This window comes from Callospermophilus lateralis, chromosome 2 (genome assembly GCF_048772815.1).
Source record: "Callospermophilus lateralis isolate mCalLat2 chromosome 2, mCalLat2.hap1, whole genome shotgun sequence".
In the NCBI taxonomy this organism is placed as follows: Eukaryota; Metazoa; Chordata; class Mammalia; order Rodentia; family Sciuridae; genus Callospermophilus; species Callospermophilus lateralis.
In genome coordinates, this window is record NC_135306.1 from 103,752,017 (window position 1) to 103,772,697 (window position 20,681).

Below are 20,681 nucleotides of genomic sequence, written 5' to 3' on the forward strand. Positions count from 1 at the left end.
CTGCAGTTTGAATGCCTCTAATTGATTTATCCCTAAATGATCTCAGGAAATCAGAATTTAGAAGTGCATAGATAGAAAAGCATCCAACTCCAGCATTTTTTGTGAAGGTGCATTTGAATGAAATCTTAAAGAGTGCACATTAATCATTAAGGTAAAAGGAAGGGAGAAGACAAAGGACCCATCTCCTGTACCTCCATCTTGTCCTGTAATTCTGCCACAATTTTCTTCCCATCCACCAAGGCCTCGAAGCTATAGACAGCAGAGTCTTCATCCATGGGGAACACAAAGGAGGCCTCCAAAGGGACTTTCTCCTCATTTTCATAGTTTAAGGTTGCAGACACACAAGCCACAAACTCATGGATGGACAAGGTCACAGAGATGCTTTTCAGGGCCACTGGGGATAGATCAGGGTTCAAGGGTTCAACACACTATAATAGAAGGCCTCCTGCAAGCCAAGAATTGAGTTAGGTATCAAGGACACACTGGTACACAAGAGTTAGAAATCAGGCTTACCTGGCTTCTTTTGGAGAGTGACTAGGCCACAGGAGCCCTCCATGCTTACACCGTGTCCTGAGGAAAAGAGACATCATGAGCAGAGTGACATGTTGGGAGATATGCATCCAAACATTAGTACATTAGGAGCCTCCTTTTGCATTAGAATACATTCAGGAGATCACATTTTGTGCTAGGAAGAAAAATGGAGGGGAGAAGGGGACAAAAAATCCTATAGCTAGGCTCCTTTTAAATGCCATCCCCAGATGGGGAGATTGTAAGATGCAATAAGTGCCATCTAAGAAGAAATTCCTAAAAAAGCTAGAGGGTGCTTCAAATACCAATAGTAAGTATTCAAAAGTGGGTTTAATACTGCTTTCTTAAACATACTGAATAGGTGTTGTAACCTTAATCCTCCTTGGTATTCTCTTTCTAAAATGAGAACAATTGTATCTTCAAATCACATATGAATTTCCTACACTAGGGCTGGCTCATAGATGGCTTTTTATTTTATTCACATTGCCATATACTATTTTCGTTGGTACTTTATAATTATACATATTTTGGGATTCATTATGTATATTTGTATATAAATATAATTTGATAACTCCCATTTTCCATTACCTTTCCTTCTTTCCCCTCCTCCCTCCTCCTGATCCATTTGCTCTACTAATTTGTTTTAATAATATTGTTTTGTGTATTATATATATGCACACATATATTTGATTCATGGTAGTATGTTGATATGTGGCCATAATATAATTTGATAGATTTCACACCTCAGGACTTCCCCATGCATCCCCTCCTCCCTCCCTCTTGACCCCCTTTCTCAACTTTATTAGTCTTTCTAGTATTGTTGTATGGCTTGTTATTTTTTAGTTCATTTTTTTCCTTTTCTCTAGCTTCCACATTTTTAAATTTACTTTATTTGTTCTTTGAGTTATATATGATAGCAGAGTTTATTGTGATGTATTTATACAAACATGGATTACATCTTATTCTAGTTAGGTTCCCAGTCTTGTATATGTGCACGGTGTGGAGATTTGCTGTGGTATGTTCATATACGTACATAGGAAAGTCATATTAGATTCATTCTTCTGTCTTTCCTATTCCTATTGCCCCTCCCTTCCCTTCATTCCCCTTTGTCCAATGTACTGAGCTTTTCTTCTTCCCCTCTCCCCCACCTTGTTGTGTGATAGCATTAGCATTTCAGAGAGAACATTCGACCTTTAGTATTTGGGAATTGGCTTATTTCACTTAACATAATAGTTTCCTGATTCATCCATTTACCAGCAAATGTCTTAAAGTCATTCTTTTTTATGGCTGAGGAATACTCCTTTGTGTATGTATGCCACATTTTCTTTATCTATTCATCTGTTGAAGGACACCTATGTTGGTTCCATAGCTTAGCTATTGTGAATTTTGCTGCTATAAACATTGATGTGGCTGGGTCACTGTAGCATGCTGATTTTAAGTCCTTTGAAAAAAATATACCTAGTAGTAGTATAACCAGGTCAAATAGTGTTTCCCTTCCTAGTTTTTTGATGAATCTCCATACTGCTTTCCAGAGTGGTTGTACCAATTTGTAGTCCCACCAGCAATGTATGAGTATACCATTTTCCCCTACATCCTCACCAACATTTTTTGTTGCTTGTATTCTTTATAGTTGCCATTTTGACTGGAGTGAGATGAAATCAGTGCAGTTTTAATTTGCATTCCTCTAATTGCTAGAGATGTTGAACATTTGCTGGGGTGGGGGGGGTCCCATGGATTAAACTCAAGGGGCACTCGACCACTGAGCCACATCCCCAGCCCTATTTTGTATTTTATTTAGAGACAGGATCTCACTGATTTACTTACTGCCTTGCTTTTGCTGAAGCTGGCTTTGAACTCATGATCCTCCTGCCTCAACTTCCCGAGCCGCTGGGATTATAGGCATGTGCCACTGCACCTGGCATTTTTTCATATATTGGTTGGCCATTCATATTTATTCTTCTTTGAAGTATCTGTTCAGTTCTTTTGCCAGTTTATTAAATGGATTATTTGAGTGGTTTTTTTTTGAGGGGTGTTAAATTTTAAATTCATTACATATACTGGAGATTAATGCTCTGAGGTACAGATGTCAAAGATTTTCTCTCATTCTATAGGCTCTCTCTTTATACTCTTAATTATTTACTTTGCTATGAAGAAGTCTATTAATTTGGTACCAACCTATTTATTGATTCTTGATTTTATTTATTACACTTTAGGAGTCTTATTGAGGAAGTTGGTTCATAAGCCAACATGATGGAGTGTTGGCCCTACATTTTATTCTAGTATATGCAGGGTTTCTAGTCTAATTCCTGGGTATTTGATCCACTTTTAGTTAAGTTTTGTGCAAGGTGAGTAGCTTCCATATTGAAAGAGAACATTCAACTCTTGACTTTCTGAGTCAGGCTTATTTCACTTAACATGATGCTCTCTCATTCCATCCATTTATCAGCACTGATATAATGATATAATTTTGTTCTCCTTTATAGCTGAATGAAACTCTATTGTGTATGTATACCCCATTTTCTTTAACTTTCATTTGTTGATGGCAGGATCCATAATTTTGCTTTGTGAGTTGCACTGTTATAAAATTGGTATTCATATATCACTATAATAAGCTGATTTTAGTCTTTTTGGCTAAATACCAAGAATTGAAATAGCAGGGTCACATGGTGATTCTATTCCAAGTGTTTTGAGGAATGTCTAAACTGATTTCCAAAATGAATGTACCAATTTGCAGTCCCAACGAACATGTATACCTTTTTATACACATCTCACCAATAATGATTATTATTTGTATTTTTGATGATTGTCATTATAATTATAGTGAGATGAAATATCAAGGTAGTTTTAATTTGCATTCCTTGACAGCTAAGGATGTTGAACACTTTTTTTTCATATATTTTTTGAGAATGTATTTTTCTTCTTTTGAGAAATATCTGTTTAGATCTGTTTTCCATTTGTTGATTAGGCTATTTGGTTTGGTTTTGTTGTTAAGTTTTTTTGAATCCTTCACATATTCTGGACATTAGTTCTCTGTTAGAAGAGCATGTGGTAAAGATTTTGTCCCACTCTGAAGGCTCTCTTTTCATACTATCATATGATACTGTACTTGAAAGACTTCCAAAATTCCACCAGATAACCTTTAGCTGATAAATTCAGCAAAGTAGCAGGACAGAGAGTAACATACAAAAACCAATAATTTTCCTATAATCTAGTAATTAATATGCTGAGAAAGAAATCAGGAATAATTCCATTTATGACAGTCTCAAAAAAAGATAAACTACTTAATAAACTAGATAAATCTAATCAAATAGGTAAAAAAAATCTCCACAGTTAAAATTATAGAATAGTGAAGAAAGGAATTTATTCCTGTAAAAACAGAATTAATATCATTAATGGCCATATTAACAAAAGTGACCTACAGTTGGACTAAAATACCCATCAAAATAAAAATTTCACAAAGCTAGGAAAAAAAAAACAGTCCAAAAATCATGTGGAAGAATAAAAACAGAATAGCCAAAGCAATGCATAGGAGCAAGACTGCAGGCATCACAATATCCAATCTCAAATTATACTACAGACCTATAGTAACAAAAAAAATCATAGTTTTGGCATAAAAAACAGACATGAAGGCCAACAGAATAGAAATCCACATAGATCATACAGTCATCTGATTCTTGACAAAGTTGTCAAAAACACACAATGAAGAAAAGAGAAACTTTTAAGTAAAAAGTACTGGGAAAACTGCATATCTATATGTAGAAGAATGAAACTATGAACCTATTTCTGACTCTGTATAAAAGTCAATTCAAAGTAGATCAAAGACCCAGGAATGAAAACAGAAACACTACAACAGCTAAAAGAGACCATAGGGTCTACACTCTGATATATTGGTACAAGTTCTGATGCCTTTATTAAGACTGCTAAAGCTCAAAAAATAAAACCAAGAATAAGTCGGTGGCATAGATGACTTTTAAGCAATGGAGATAGATACCAGCATTGTTCTTGTTGTCATCATTTCGATTGTTCAATGTCTCTGCTATTTTAAATTTTAGTTTTATTGTTATGCATAGTAGTTGGGTTCATCCTGGAAAACTCATACACTTTGGATCATGCTATTCAGAGTCCTGCACCTTTTTATACCATGTGCCTTCTGATTTTCTTCATGAGGAAAATTGAACCAAACTACTGTTTGTTATCTATGTTCAAATTATTATGTATATACATATTAATAATTTCATATCTATGCATATATATACGCATTTTTCTCTATTTTTAAATTAGGCTGTCGGATACATATTTCTCAAACTAATAATATATAATCTTGGACAAATATTAAATGTGATATTATAATAAACAGAGATTTTATGTATGCAGGTTATGATTTATTTTTTAAAGTAAATTTTTTTATTATGTGATCCTAAGAATTGAACCCAGTGCCTCATATGTGCTAGACAGTTGCTCTACCACTGAGCCACATCCACAGCCCAACATGATGATTCTTTCATCCAGGGAATCCAGAGGTGGGTTTGATCCTAGTTCTGGAACCTTGGGCCACTGGAAATCTCTTGGTCCATTATGCATTGGATCATGAACTTTCTCTGTTCTGAAACAGGGTGCCCTGGGCTAAAATTTCTAAGACCAGGAAGAGTTTTCCCCAAAAACAGGCTTTAAGGAGTTAAAATGGCACTACCTGGAGCACAGACCAGGCTGAAAAACAAAGACACACAAGTGCTCATCCAGAACCTCAGAAGCAGATGAGTGTACAGAACATCAACCTTCCCTGGGGGACCTGAAAGCCAGAAAACAAATGTTCTCGAGAAGGACAGATTCCCTTCTGGAACAATCCTACACTAGTAATTCTGAAACATTTGGCAATACTATTTATAGGCCCATGATGTCCATCCAAATCACCATTTAAAACACACCTTGAGACTGAGGATATCGCTCAGCAGAAGAGCTCTTATCTAACTTGTGCAAGACCCTGGGTAAGATCCAAAGCACAATAAATCAATCAGAGAGAGAGAGAGAGAGAGAGAGAGAGAGAGAGAGAGAGAGAGAGAGAGAATCTCCAAAACCAATGCAATATCCATGCTGATCATCCATGTTATCTCTTGTGTTTCCTATGTACCTACCTCCCACACCCCGACATACAAATGCATAGCAATAAGCCAGGCTCATCATTCCATATGTTATTTTACACAATTGGATAAAATCTATACATTGCAAAACAGCTCACATTTTGACAGCAACACAGAGGACAGTTTAGGTGAGAACACAGGAGAACACACTGAGGAAAAGGGGATCTAGGATGACCCCCAGAGTGGGACACACAGAAGAGGCTGGGTTGGGACAGGGAAGAACATCTAACAACACCTTCAGAAAGCTTAAGGCAGTAGATTCACACAGGAGCAAAGAAGCTCAAAGACTGTGTGAGAAAACCCAAGCTCTCAGATGCCCAGTTTTCACCCCAGCGGATGGGAAAAGTTAGGTGGACTAGGGTTCCCTACAAAGAAACAGCCTTCACTGAGGCAAAGGTGCTATGCTCATACTCTGCCCACCCTTCCCGATACAATCAAATTTAGTTTGGGTCAGAATTTTGCTCTAACTCTCAGGATGGCACTTCAGAAAAGTGCCTAGGAATTCCTAGGGCAAAGATTTGATCACAGCAACTGACCAAGGTCAAAGTCTTGGATCTGAAGCAGCTGGGAGGAGAGGGAGCTTCTCTCTCAGCCTGGGACCTCTGTCTGGACAGGACATCAGAGATGCAAGAGTCTGACAGAAGCAGTCACAGGCAGGTGGGGAGGAGAGGAGCAGGAGAGTCCAGTGAACCACACCCTAACAGCCTGTTATGAGAAGTGGAAACCCTGGGCCAGCCAGGAAGTGATTTGGGCTGCAGAGTGGGGCTTTCCCAGAAACAGAGAGTGGTTCAATCTTTAAATTTTTAGTCCTAGATTCTCACTGCCCAGGTATTTACAAAAAGGAACAACCGCAATCTCAGTTTCGACATAAATGGGCTTAGCAACTGCAATGATTGAGTTGGGTGGAGACTTAAAGCCACATTTTGACAGCACAAACTTACACAAAACTGAGAAAACATCTCCTTTTTCCCAGAGAAAAAACAGGAGGAAGGAGAAGTAGAGGTATGGAGAGAGAGAAAAATAAATGATAGTAGAAAGGGAAATGTGGAGATTATCAGAAGATGGCTAAATTCTCCCTCCAGGGCCTTTCCCCAAGATTCCTATAAACAGCCAAACTTGCATAAATCCTTCCCGGCACACACGGGTACTAAATTCCACACCCTGGGAGCTTGTGGCTAGAACAGGCACCAACAGATGTAAAGACAGGGGAAAGGGAGGCAGAATGGGAGGCTGTCAGGCTTCAGGTGCAGGGGTGGGATTCTGTCCCAGGGCAGGCAGCAGGGTTGCCTACCTCCTCCTGAAGTCTCCAGAGCTCTGAGCTGCTGCAAAGTGAAAGCAACTGCAGTTAAATTTCCCTAGAAGTCCCGCCCCCTTCTAGGGACCAGTTATAAAGTAGCAACTATATCACCAAGGGACATACTGATAATTCTTAAACAAATATTTGCACTTCTGCTTTTCTCCAGATCTTGTAAAAGTCTCCAACGTGAGGAGAACATTTGCTTTTTTCACCTGCCTGGTGTCTACCAAGGAACTGTTAGAGGGATACACAGGGAAGGGGTTTGTTTTTTAGGTGAAAGTGCTGCAACAGTAACATTAGCAATGATATAAAATACACTAAATTTTATGGTCTGAGCATAATCAATATAGATTATCGATTATAAATTATAGGTTATAGGTTATGAAATATTAATAAGTAGGATAATAGGATTATGTGATAAGTGTTATAGAATAGATAAGGTTAAGCTGCTGTAGTTATAAGTTAGAAGAAGTAATATCGTAGGACAACATAATCATCTAACTGTGAGACATAAGATTTAAGTTGTTAGAAATAAGATATAAAACAGTGTAAGTTGATAAGTATAAGCCCATAGGTTAACATAGTTACAGATAAGTATAGGTCAATGGAACAATAGTTAAGTACAATGTATAGCAATAGGCAAGTATAAGTACCCATCATGACTTCATTTTTATGACTCCCATATGAAACTGTTATATAAGCTGTCTCTAAGATGTTAAAAAATTATTTTTCTGTACTTCATATGCTGACAAATTGCTCAAACACAGGATGTAGTTATTTGTTTGTGCTCTGCTAACTGCTTTCTCAGCCCTTGTATTCTGCTTGCTTGACAGTACCTACATTTTCGAGTATGTGGTTTTTCCTCTTATAAACCCCATAGAACTCAAACCTGACACTGTTCCTGGCAGAGATAATTTGGTTCTTGCAGGGACCAGTCTCCAGCTGGCTGAATAAAAATCTCTCATTTGGACAAAATTCAGACTGAGAGTGTTTTCTGAGTGATCAGCCCACTACAGTAAATATCTCTTTAACAGACTTTACCAAGGGCTTCCTGCTTCTGACCCTGCTAATAGGAACATTGTGGGTATATGTCATTTATTCCCAATCTCTAATTTGAATTCTCTGTCTCTACATTTTACCCAGAGCAATGGGGAGAAACATACTTTTTCTTTCTTGGAAGCCATCCATTTTCTAAGAATTGCCTCTTCCTGGCCTGGTGACTCATGGGTGTTTCATCAGGATGGTGTAGCAATGCAAGTAGCTGAGAGAATCTGTACTCATTTTCCTGGCTAAAGTACACAAGAAGGGATAAATTTCCTTATATCCTCTGTATTGAAAAATGCCTACTTAATCTGGGACATAAAGAAAGTCATGTCAATGTAGGAATCTGTGTTTAGTATATATCATGAGTATGAATGACTTGCTTTGATTTTGGTCTCTCTGATGCACTTGTTGTGGAATTTTTATTTCTGCCTAAGTATTCATTCTTGCATCTGTACAATGAAGATAGTGACATAGCTAACTCCCTGGGTTGTTTTTAGATCTAATGGATCTTAATGGATGTGAAAGTAAATACACATACGTATCCATGCACAAAGGTAAAAAGCACTATATAAGAACAAATTATATTTTATCAGTACTAAATTTTAGTACTAATTCTTATTAGTACTACATATGCCAAGCTAACTGTGAGAAAGGATGGTCTATATGTGTGTGTGTGTGTGTGTGTGTGTGTGTGTGTAATTTTTTTCTCTCAGCTGTAATTTCACTCTATTGGCTGAAGATTCTGGAAAGCAACAGAGAGAAGCTGGAACTGAATCAAGAAACACATTATGTTGATGGTCATCAAAAAGATAAATATATGAAAAGCCCCTAAACCTAGCACAATAAACAAGTAAACAAGCCTTTATATTTATTGAAGTATGGGTATGTTATATTTTGTGTTTATTTATATTTTTGTTTAATCATATTTTTCTAAACACAGTGGATAATTCCACTTTTTTCACATATTTTTTTTTTAAACAGAGAGAGAGAGAGAGAATTTTAATATTTATTTTTTTAGTTTTCGGCGGACACAACATCTTTGTTTGTATGTGGTGCTGAGGATCGAATCCGGGCCACACGCATGCGTGCACTACCGCTTGAGCCACATCCCCAGCCCCACATAAATTGTTTAATGAGTCCAGTGATCGACCTTTGGAAAGACAAATGCAAAATTCATTTTTAAGTCAACACGTATTTACTGGTGTTTATTGTATAGTAAATACATAGCCAATACTTATTCATCTATAATCACTCTCAAGTACTGCATAGCATCCATAATTGTATGTGCTGTATAGGTATATGATGGCAGTGCAGTAGGCTTGTTTCAAACAGAATCACCCCCGATACATGATTTACTGTGCTATGAAGTTATGATGGTTGGGACATTCATTTCATTGGGAAATGGGAATATTATTAGCTCTATGATGCTTTAATGGACAACATCATAGATGTGGTTTAGCCACTTTTGGAGGTAAACATCATCATGCAATAACATGAGTGTAGTACAACACAGAACAAATACAGGCTATTTCATTGAGGTATCTCCTCACAAGTCTGTGCTTGTACTTGGAGTATACCCCAATATTGGTCATCATGTTCTTTTATATGTAAGCCAAGTGGAGCCAAGACCATGGCTATTCAAATTCATTTCCCAGCATCCCTTAAAACTGGTGTTACCTTGCAATTAAGTTTGGGCCCATGGAACACAAGAAACCACAAGAGAGAAAATAGGGAGAAATCAGAAAAATGATAGAATAGGCAGCCAGATTCCCAAGGTCTATAGAGAGCAAAGATTTGATGAGATATCTGCCCACAACAGAGAAATGGGTGGTCAGGTGGGATTTACAATTTCTTTTAATTTCCAATTCCTTGAAGATTATCTTTATTACCATGTACTAATTTGTAACTATAAACCTATTTCAACATTCGGCATTTAATTGCTTCCTATGCTCACAGGGCTCCTTATTCCTCAGTTTTGGGGCATGCCACAGAGGGGGCTCCAAAGGGACCATGAAGTCTTTAACATCCCAGAGATGTAGGAGATAATTTTGCTTCCGGTAGCTTGCAGGGAATTGCCCTGTCACCTAGCATGTAGAGAATCCACTTTGTTGATTTTGAATGATGAAGATAATTTGAAGATCATCTGTAGCTAGAGAATGAAGTCAATTCCATGGCATCTAGGGAAGAGAGACATTTGGGATGAAGCTATCCATAACCCTGCGGAAGAAAAGGAAGATAAAAAGAAGGAAAAAATGTTCTCCTTCTTTCTTGAGACAGCATGATATTCTTGACAATGTAAGTACTCAAAAGTTCCCACCATCTTTCTTAAGATTGGCCTTTTAACCTCATTCTAAAGACTTGAGATGCAGAATTCCTCATTTGGGGCATCCTTTTTCTCTGATGTGATGGCCAAGGTCCATTCCACATTCCTTCTTTTGCACACATAGCATGAAGAAATGCATTATTTTGTTTACGTATTTTTTTTTGTTTTTTACTAACTAATGCAGCATCTATCATGTTTCAAGTATCACAAAAATTATGAGGACTAAAAATTATTTGAATATGCTCTCTGGCATGAAGAAAATAAAAAGTTCATGAGAGAAAGAATTTGAAAAAATATTCTCCTGATCCACTACCTAATTCTCTGAGGAATGAACATATTTCTTATTAAATGCTTCCTTTTTCATCTCCTTTTTCTAAAATATAATGTTTCCCAAGGTTTGGCCTCCAGTCATAGTTTGCACTGGTCTTATCCTGTCTCTTCTAGTGATGTCACTGGGCTTTAAGACATCAACACTCCTCTCAATTCAGGCACCTTCCCAAATCCATCAATATGGGACTTCCATAATAAATGTAATGATTTCTACCATTTTATGGCATATCTTATGTTATCAAAATATTTTAAAAACATCATGATATTCAATCTTTATGGTAAGGTAAATATTATATTAGTTTTGGAAAAATGAACATTTAATGAGTGCCCACTGTGTACAAAGTATGGTTGTAAGAACATCCCACATGCTCACAGAACACTGTTATTGTGGTGGATATCAAAGTACTGACTTGTGAGGCACACACAAGGATCCAATAAAAAAAGTATATAAAGTGGTTTGACCTGAACTTCCCTGTTTTACCCTTATCATTCTGTTTGTTATTAATTCATTTTACTCTGAAAAGTATCCTGGTTGGAATGATTAATTTTAACTGAGTAGTTAGGGTGAGGCTACCTGCGCCAGGAAAGTTCTGCTTCTTTACAGGGAAAAGCTGAATTGGGAGTTGACAAACTACTAGCCCAAAAGTCATACCATAAAAAAAAAAAAAAAAAAGGATTTTTAATGTGGACTTTTAAACATCTAATTTTTCTCTCTCTCTCTCTCTCTCTCTCTCTCTCTCTCTCTCTCTCTCATATTTCTAGATAAATGTTACAGTTTGAGATCAACCTATTATGGAAGCTGCCTCCATTTTTATTATGGATGGCCCATAAATTACTATTTAAATTATCATATTCAGTTCCATGTGTCTTTGATGTCTATGAAATTATCTGATTGTAAGTCTAGAAATAGTGAGATTGATTATTTAGTGATTTAATAATAGTATTTGAAGTTATAAAGATAAACATTTTTAATTGTGGTCATTGAAATTTAAATGTGCAATAGTGTAATTTTCATCAGAAATTTCTTGTAGGCTTTCTTTATTTTGAGTCTATATCTAAAGGAAATCCTGGATTTTTCTTTAGACTCAACAATATGACTCATCTCTCCTTTTGTACATCGTCATATGTTCCAGCATAATTCATATTTCACTGTTTTGAATGAATTGGAGACAGATTTGCATGTGGGCTGTGAAGGAGGCAGTAGACTCTTAATAAATGGTTCCCAGTCTTCTCCATCACGTATGTTTATATTTTGGGGAGAGGAGGGAGGGTACTGGGTATTGAACTCACATGCCCTTGGACACTGAGCCACATCCCCAGCCCTATTTTATATTTTTTATTTAGAGACAGGGTCTCATTGAGTTGCTTAATGCCTCATTCTTGCTGAGGCTGGCTTTGACACAATCCTCCTGCCTCAACCTCCTGAGCCACTGGGATTATAGGCATGTGTCACTGCGCCCAGCTACATATAGATATTTTTTAACCCCAGAAAAATTCAGCAATCTCCATGAGGGACTAAAGAGTATTTTTATATTTTATTGGTACATTTTGGTTGTACACAATGGTAGAATCCATTTTGATATAATTACACTAACATGGAATATCTTTTTCTATTTAGGACCCCCGTCTTTTGGATGTACACAATGAGATTCACTGTGGTGTATCCATATATTTACATATGAGAGTTATGTTGGATTTATTCTACTGTCCTTTCTTTCCCTATCCATACTCCCTTTCCTTCATTCCCATGTGTCTAATCCACTTAAATCATATCCCTCCTCCAGTTTTGGGTTAGCTTTCACATATCAAAGAAAACATTTGACCTTTGTATATTTGGGATTAACTTATTTCACTTAGCACAAATGGTCTCCAGATCCAACCATTTGCCAGTAAATGTCATAAAGCCATTCTTCTTTATGGCAGTTGTATATATACTACAATTTCTTTATCTGTTCATATGTTGAAGCACATCTAGATTGGTTCCATAGCTTAGCTATTGTGAATTGTGCTGCTATAAACATTAATGTGGCTGTGTCACTGTAGTATGCTGACTTAAAGTCCTTTAGATATATACTGAGGAGTGGGATAACTGGTTCAAAATGTGGTTCCATTCTTCGTTTTTTGAGGAAGCTCCATATTGCTTTCCAGAGTGATTGTATTTCATTCCCACCAATAATGTATAAGTGTACCTAACGGGTATTTTTTAAAACTTCCCCAAACTCTGCTATGCTTATGTTCATATTAAACCAAAACAGCACAAATGTGTCTTTCCCTTGCATAGAATGAAAGAGCAAATAACAATTTGGGGACACCAGCAAAACATTAAACATTTTATTAGAAGCCTCATAGGAACTTACCTTGTTTAATCTACTGAACAACATTTAAAATGTAATATAATCCCTATTTTAGATATAAAAAAACTGAAGACAAATAAAAGTCACAAAATTAATAAGCAAGATTCAACCTAAATTTACAATCAAATCTGCCCACCTTAAAATCTCATCTTTTCTAATCACCATTCCCCTTATCTCCTATCCTCCAGACAGCAGTAAAGTTTACTATACTTTCCAAGGTGGATCATGAATATCACCATAATTTAAACTTTATTACAATTCTGGGCAGGAAAGTTATCTGAGTTAATCAATAACATGTATTTATTGAGCACCCACTATGTGACAAGCACCATTAAAGGGACATCCCAAACTTTCAATGGTATTTTTCCATTTACGGTATGGTGATTCCCAGCACCTGCCTACATTTCTACTTATCCCCTGCATTTTCACAGTTTAAGCATCACATATTATTAAAAAATTTTCTCTACCTTGTTGTTAAACATTTTTTCATAGAAATGTGTTAGAACACCTACATGGGAGTTAATTGGTTCCCCCTCTCTATTAATTGAGCCTGAATGAAATTGTTCAGAGACTTCCAATTATGTCTGTGTAGAGATGGCTACCCAAGAGAATAGGAGCCACCTAGTGGCCACACTCTCTCTTCAATTCTGCACAAATACAAACTGGCTTCAAGTCCAGATGTTGCTCAACAGGAAATAGTCTAGGAAAAAAAAAATGTAAACAATGCCGGCGTTCTTCCAAAAAAAAAAGAAAGACACAAAAAATAAATCAAAACTCAAAGAACCCCATAAAGTAAAATTACCTCCATAAACTTGATGTCATGACAGCAGTAAAGTAAATCCATTGCATTAACATATTGTGATAACATTCTTTAATTTATTATCACATGAACTAAGATGCATGATCAAATGTATCTTAAACAGCCTTAGGCTGTGTAAGTAACTTTGTTCTATTTGGGGTACTTTTATATTAATTACTTTTCACATCCTCTCCCTTCATGTCACAAAACTTTACTCATGACTCTGGTGTTCCCTCTACTTGGGAAGTTCATTATCTTCCCTTGACTCCCCATCTACCTATCACGTTTTTTCACTCCTACAATAGAGCAGTTGCCAGTAATTATGAGGATGTTCAATTCTCATCCTATGGATCCTAGATGAGGAATTCTATAACACTGAATTTTAGTGAATTGCTTTCATTAGTCATGGAATCTGGACCACAAAGCAGATTCATCCTAATGATTGATTTTGGAGATTATTAGAAAAGGCATAAATTTATCTTAGGACAAAAACAATCACTTTACAACATTTGAAAATTTGACTCCAATAATAAACAATAGTAGATATGGTATGCTACAGATACTGTGATGAACAAGTTCTACTATATTTGACAATACTATACAGTATATTTTCAAATCTGTAAAGAAGGTTAATATTCTTACCATGACTATTCTTTTTAAATGCAAAGTTACACAAAAAAATGGTAGTGCTGAAAGCTTTTCTTTTTGACTCTAAGTTTTCAAAAATGCACTCTTAACAATGTTCAAATATCCCATATTTGAATCTAATCTCCAAGTTATTTGAATCCCTATAAAATATTTTAACTTTCTACTACTTGTTTATCTTCAAGTAAATGACCATTTTCAATAAGAAAATGTTCATACTAGGAACATATTTAATCAGAATGTTATTCATACAACCCAAATCCTAGTGCTCCTTGCCCTGTATGGCAAACCGCTGTTCTAGTCAGACTTGTGGGTACCCATGAATACTTAGGCTATTAGGGGACATCTTTTAATAATATAATACTCTTAAAAGGAATAGAGAAGATCAACCTTTTAGGTCAGGTAATTATGGGACATTCATATTATATAATGTACTAAGGATATTAATTAAATTGTGTTCCTGTTTGGTATTGAAATTTTTGGTCTCTTAATCCACCCTTTATTTTACCTTGTTAGTGTTTCAGTTTTGCTTTGTATTCATAGGTGTGAAGGAGCATGCCTTCAGTTGTGAAGTGGTAGGTAGACTTTGCTAGCACCTAAATCTCTTTGGACTAAAACTCCTAATTCTCATTTTCATCATTAACTTTATGTTTACACAAAATTTGTTGACAATATGCACAGTAGTATTGTGTCTGTCATAACCAGCCTCCACCCTCATGTCTTCATGCTCTTTGTGAAAACCCAGAAGAGCCTTCCAGCAAGATGGGAAATCACAGCTTGCTGAATGAGTTCATCCTCCTGGGAATCCCCCAGACGGAGGGGCTGGAGACTGTGCTCTTGGTCATCTTCTCTTCCATCTACCTCTTCACCCTGCTTGGGAATTTACTCATCTTTACAGCAATCATTTCATCCTCCACTCTTCACACTCCCATGTATTTCTTCTTGGGACTTCTGTCTGTTTTTGACATGTTGTTCCCTTCTGTAACCTGTCCCAAGATGCTCTTTTATCTCTCTGGTCTGAGCCGAGCCATCTCTTACAAGGGCTGTGCTGCACAGCTCTTCTTCTATCACCTGCTGGGCTCTACGGAAGGATGCCTCTATTCTGTGATGGCTTATGATCGCTATGTTGCCATCTGTCACCCACTAAGATACATGCTCATCATGAAACCTGCAGTCTGTGTCAGCTTGGTCACGGTAGCCGTGTCGGTGGGGTGTGTCCAGGCCACCACACTGACCTCCTTTACCTTTCAGTTAACCTACTGTGGCCCCAATCAGGTGGACCACTTCTTCTGTGACATCCCTGCAGTTTTACCCTTGGCTTGTACTGACAGCTCTCTGGCCGAGAGGGTGGGCTCCATTAATGTTGGCCTCCTGGCTTTAACGCTCTTATTCAGCGTTTGTGTCTCCTACACTCACATTGGGATTGCCATTCTGAGGATTCGTTCAGCAGAGGGCAGGCAGAAGGCTTTCTCCACCTTCAGTGCCCACCTCACTGCCATCCTCTGTGCCTACGGACCTGTCATCATCATCTACCTGCAGCGCACACCCAACCCTCTGCTTGGGGCCGTGGTGCAGATACTAAACAACATTGTCTCCCCCATGCTGAACTCGTTGATCTACTCCTTAAGGAACAAAGAAGTGAAAAGGTCCCTGAAAAGAGTGTTCCAAATTGCAGTATTTTCTGTTCAAGAATGAATTACAGAGTTTATAATGGATTTCTAAAGTTAAGTGTTTCTGAGAAACAACTTCCTATGGTCTTCTAAAAAATAAGCACATAATTAGAGCTGTTTCTCTGTAAACCATGTATTTTATTGGCCTAAGAAAAGTTTTTATCCTGCTGTGTTCTTTTAGTTGGTAGGATCTCATAATTAACTCTAATATTATTCTTCATGCCTCAATATTGGGTGAAGAGTCTGAGAGAGGCATAACAGAGAGGTACAGACATATTTCTTATCCCTATAATGGGCACTCAGTTTTGCTTCATTGAATATTCAAGTAGGGATAGTCTCAGAAATATTCTCTCATAGCCTTTCTTTGTGCAAATTGAACCATACTATTTTACTCTTGCTCTACTTACAATGTAATTTGTCTCCTTTTTCAATCAGCAAACATTTCATTATCTCTATTTTGCAAAGAAAAATATTACGTAACATTGACAGAATCTGACCTGTGTCCTAGACACTGTGATAAAATTTTCCTATCACCTCATTTAGTTTTCACATCACCAACATAAAGCAGACTATATTTTCTTGAAAAGACTTGAAGATTCAAGATAAACATACCCAATATAGGACATTAATCAGAAAATCAGACCTCACACTCATACCCAGTTGACACCCAAACCTCTGTATTAATTTGTCTACTGTATGGCTGTCCTGAATGACCTGTTTACCAGTTTAAACTCCTCATTACCTGTTGAAAGTGCTCACATTAAAAATAAGTTACTCAGTGATTTACTGGTAAAGTAAGCACTGACATAAGTCACCTTTATATACTGGATAAGGTCTTTACTCCTTTTATTCTGTCCAACCCATTGCCCACACTTATATAGAGAGCAGTAAGTATCTTGCCTTCTCTGACACATGCTATTATGGGAAATCCAGGCCTCAGCCCAAGCCCTCGCTGGTGTCATGGTTTGCTTCTACACCACACTTCCAATATTTTGCATTACTTTTTCAATGAAAAGCCATGAGAAGGGCTTCCCAGCCAGTGTGAGGCCTAAGTAAGTATTTGTTCAGGTGAAGTGCTCATTTGTTCTCCCACAAAGTTACATTTTCTAACCTGGTATCAAATAAGGCTGAATTTGAAAATTAAATCTCAATTTTATCAGAATTCAAGGATAAAGAGAGGAAACTATTTTCTGAGGATTATACTGATATTCCAGCTCTTCATTACTCATGACATTTTAGACATTTTTATTTTTTATATTCCATTTACTCTCTAAGTTCCCATCCTAATTTAAACCATTAAACCAAAAAAAAGTAAATAAATTGAAAATCTCAAATAAAACCTACAGTTTCTCTTGTCAAAAGTATTAATGAGGCAAAGAGGATAAAATAAAGTGTACTCAAGCGTTAGCATTATTTATTTATAAACAAATAATGTGAAAAGCAGTAAGAGGATTCCAGAGCCCCTCCTGACCTGATTGGCAAAAATCCATGATCACAGTGAGGCTTTTCCCCACACTTTGGGGATGTCTGTCCTTGGGGAAGTGCTGGATTCAAACTATTCCAGTATGAGTTTGCTGTTCTAATGGTGAATATTGGTGGAAGAATCCACCTACCTTGATACCTGGCAAAGTCTGGATAGTGTTGATGGACAGGTTCAGACCACAAGCATGTTTGCTTCTTTAACAGATTTCTTTTCTAGACAATGGAAATGTCCATAAGAATAAGTTTAGTTTTTTTTTTCAGTGTTGTATCCAAAGTACATAGTCCAACGATGGTCTAATAAGCTTCCAATGTAGGTTTATAGAAAAAAAATGTGTGGATGGATAACACTTAAACATTCAAATGGTGATAGAAAAGCATACTTATTTTCAATGAAATAGGAATATCAGTTAAATTATTAGGATACAGAATACCAGCATTAGCAAATCCTATCATCTATCCACCTTTACATAAGATTGAGGAAAAATTAAAGTCAAACTGAAGGGCCACTCTTTTCATCCCTCCTAAATCAATGCTGCATTGACATTCATTGAGAAAAGCAATTTGTTTAGAACACCTTAAATATTTCCTATATCTAAAAGTGTTAGGTAGTAACTAGCAATGAGAAGTGAAATGAATGGCAAGGTTACATGCATTCTTTGAATTATTTTAGTCTTCTTTAAACTACATTCAAAGTAGATGAGAGAGAAAAGGGTGGCAGTTAATTTATAGAAAAGAAACAGAATATAAGGAGCTAATTGGAAAATACATCAAAAAGTGATTAATGGGACTAACTCTTGACAGAGTCCACTAAGGTTGGTGGAAAGCTAGGAATTATAGCTATAGATCTCTCCACTTGTCTGGAAGGAAGAGTGCAGGTGCACAGAGGTAACTTCTAACTTCAGTGCCCGCTTTAACATGGGATTGACTGGTAGTTTAAGCCCTCCCATCCCCAATATGATGGCCACTATGACAGTTCTGGAGAGGATCAACAAAGGTTGAAAATTCCACCACCCAACATGAAGGAGAAATTAAACACCTGATGGTGAAGATTGCTGAAGGAGAACCCCAGTTCTGGTAAACACCAAACAGTAATAAATTTGGAAACAGCATTGTCCCCCTTGCCCTTCTCTGCTGTGAGAAGGCCCACTCTCTCTCTTTCTTGAGACTGCTTTCTGAGTAATCCTCTGCTTAATCTTTCTGCTTTTTTTTTTTTTTTAACTTTTGTCTCACTTTCACTTATAATGAAGTTCCCTTATATGGCTTTTGGAGTCTGACCTTAAATGTTCTTCCATAGGAACACAGAATTCAGATTTGGAGTTTCAGCTCCCTACTTTCCTGTGATTACCCCCCAAAATTAACACAACATTGTAGTTAAAACAATCAGGCAAGGGAGATCATTAGAGTAAAAATCAGGGAACCAAGAGAGAGGGAGGAGAGAAAGAGGAAGAATTGGGAAATGAAGTTGACCAAATTATGTCATGTATATGCATGTATGAATATATCACAATATATTAGAATTCTATACGTAACTATAATGCACCAATTTTAAAAATAAATAGAAGAAAGACCAATAGAGTAGAGGATTGGGAATAGAAGGGGAAGAGGGAGCATAGGGGATTATAATGAAGTAAAATGTGTTATATGCATTTATGAATATGTCAAAATGAATCCCACTATTATGTGTAATTATAATGCACTAATAAATACTAAAAATTAAAAAAAATCACTCAGACACATATGCACATATCACTACTTAACATTCTCCCCAACACTAATACCAATGACAAAAACAAATTACTTTATAGAAAAATAAACAAAGGCCAACAAAATATTTATAGCAGACAAAATCTGTAAAAGTATTGTGAATACTTACAATCATTTTTATGTTTATATAAATTGCCTGTGTACAAATGGATGATGGAGACAATGTCTACCTAAATATTAAAATACATAATCTTATTTGTGGTGATTTTCATAACTTTTTTCTATGTTACTTTGATTATCTGGCAATGAGTTTGTGATTTTTTCTTTTGAAAGTTATTTTTAAAAAGTATTTATTTTTTAGTTATAGGTGGACACAAAGTCTTTATTTTACTTTATGTGGTGCTGAGGATAGAACCCAGTGCATCACTCATGTTAGGCGAGCACTCTTCCTCTGGAGCCACAACCCCAGCCCGAAAGCTATTTTTAAAAGACAAGAATGGATACTTTGGGCTGGGATTAAATGAGGCTGATTAACTGAGCTAAAAAGTTGAAGTGGAAAAAAATTCCAGAGTAATTACTCAGTGGAAAGAAACAGAGAGGGACTGATAACCTCCATGGTGTAGTAGTTGTTTTGTTGTTTCTACATTTTATTGAAACTCCTTTGCAATAAAATCTTCTAATTCCACAGAGTGGGGTTCTGTTGTTCTTATTGTCACTTGTTGCTATCCTCTGTTGGTTCTTACCCTCTAGGTGTTTCCAGATGGGATTGTGGGGCCCAGACAGGTAATGAGATTTGAAGCCTGATTCACAGTGTACTTTCAGACATAAAAACTTAGAAACATAGAAACACAAATTTGAAGGTTTGTTCTGATTAGTCTAAAGCAAAGCCTCAGTCCACATATGATGCCAATAGTATTTTTTTTTTCCTATTCACAACCTTTTCTCCCATGTTCCTGACCAAGTATCCCAAAATTCTGTAGTCCATTGATCTTATTTGTGTCATGGTATACTCTTGCTCCTCCAAATCACTCTCCCCACTGTAGCTAAAATTAACCCCTTATATTCTCCTTGAATATAAAACACAATGCTGCTTTAAAAACTACTAAATTTTGCTAAAACTCTTCCTGCAGAGATCATGACTTTAAAGTGGCCAAGGGGACCCTGAGAAATCTTTCCTTTTCTGTCTCTCAAGTTTAATCTCACTCAGGGATCTTTTACTCTCTTTCCTCTTCCAGCACAGTCTTTGTGCAGGCCACTGCACTCCTTAGACTGTTCTCCCCCGCCCTGCAGGCTTATGCCCTTTTCATATCTCAGCTAGGACAGTTTTCTCTTAGAAAACCTAGCCATGCAGACACTGTGGGCATGTA

The 20,681-nt window shown here is 36.8% G+C and overlaps 2 protein-coding genes across 2 annotated transcripts in view; one reads left to right on the plus strand and one right to left on the minus strand.

Annotated features, from left to right (window-relative positions):
• The window catches only part of LOC143391081 (von Willebrand factor A domain-containing protein 5A), a 35,039-nt gene extending 34,471 nt beyond the window's left edge, over positions 1–568 (minus strand). The window contains exons 1-2 of the mRNA XM_076843645.2: positions 514–568; positions 192–394 (exon numbers count right to left, since the gene is read on the minus strand). Of these exons, the coding sequence (XP_076699760.2) occupies positions 192–394; positions 514–556 (246 nt within the window). The 5' untranslated portion in view covers positions 557–568. The remainder of the gene's footprint in view (positions 1–191; positions 395–513) is intronic.
• A 14,652-nt stretch (positions 569–15,220) lies between these two features.
• Positions 15,221–16,153, plus strand: LOC143391082 (olfactory receptor 10N1-like). Its single transcript, XM_076843646.2, has one exon. The coding sequence runs from the start codon at positions 15,221–15,223 to the stop codon at positions 16,151–16,153; it is 933 nt and encodes a 310-aa protein (XP_076699761.2).
• The last annotated feature ends 4,528 nt before the right edge of the window (positions 16,154–20,681 follow it).

What these genes read in the sequence shown, in the direction of transcription:
- LOC143391082 (XM_076843646.2), top strand. Translation starts at nt 15,221, where the DNA reads ATGGGAAATCACAGCTTGCTGAATGAGTTCATCCTCCTGGGAATCCCC.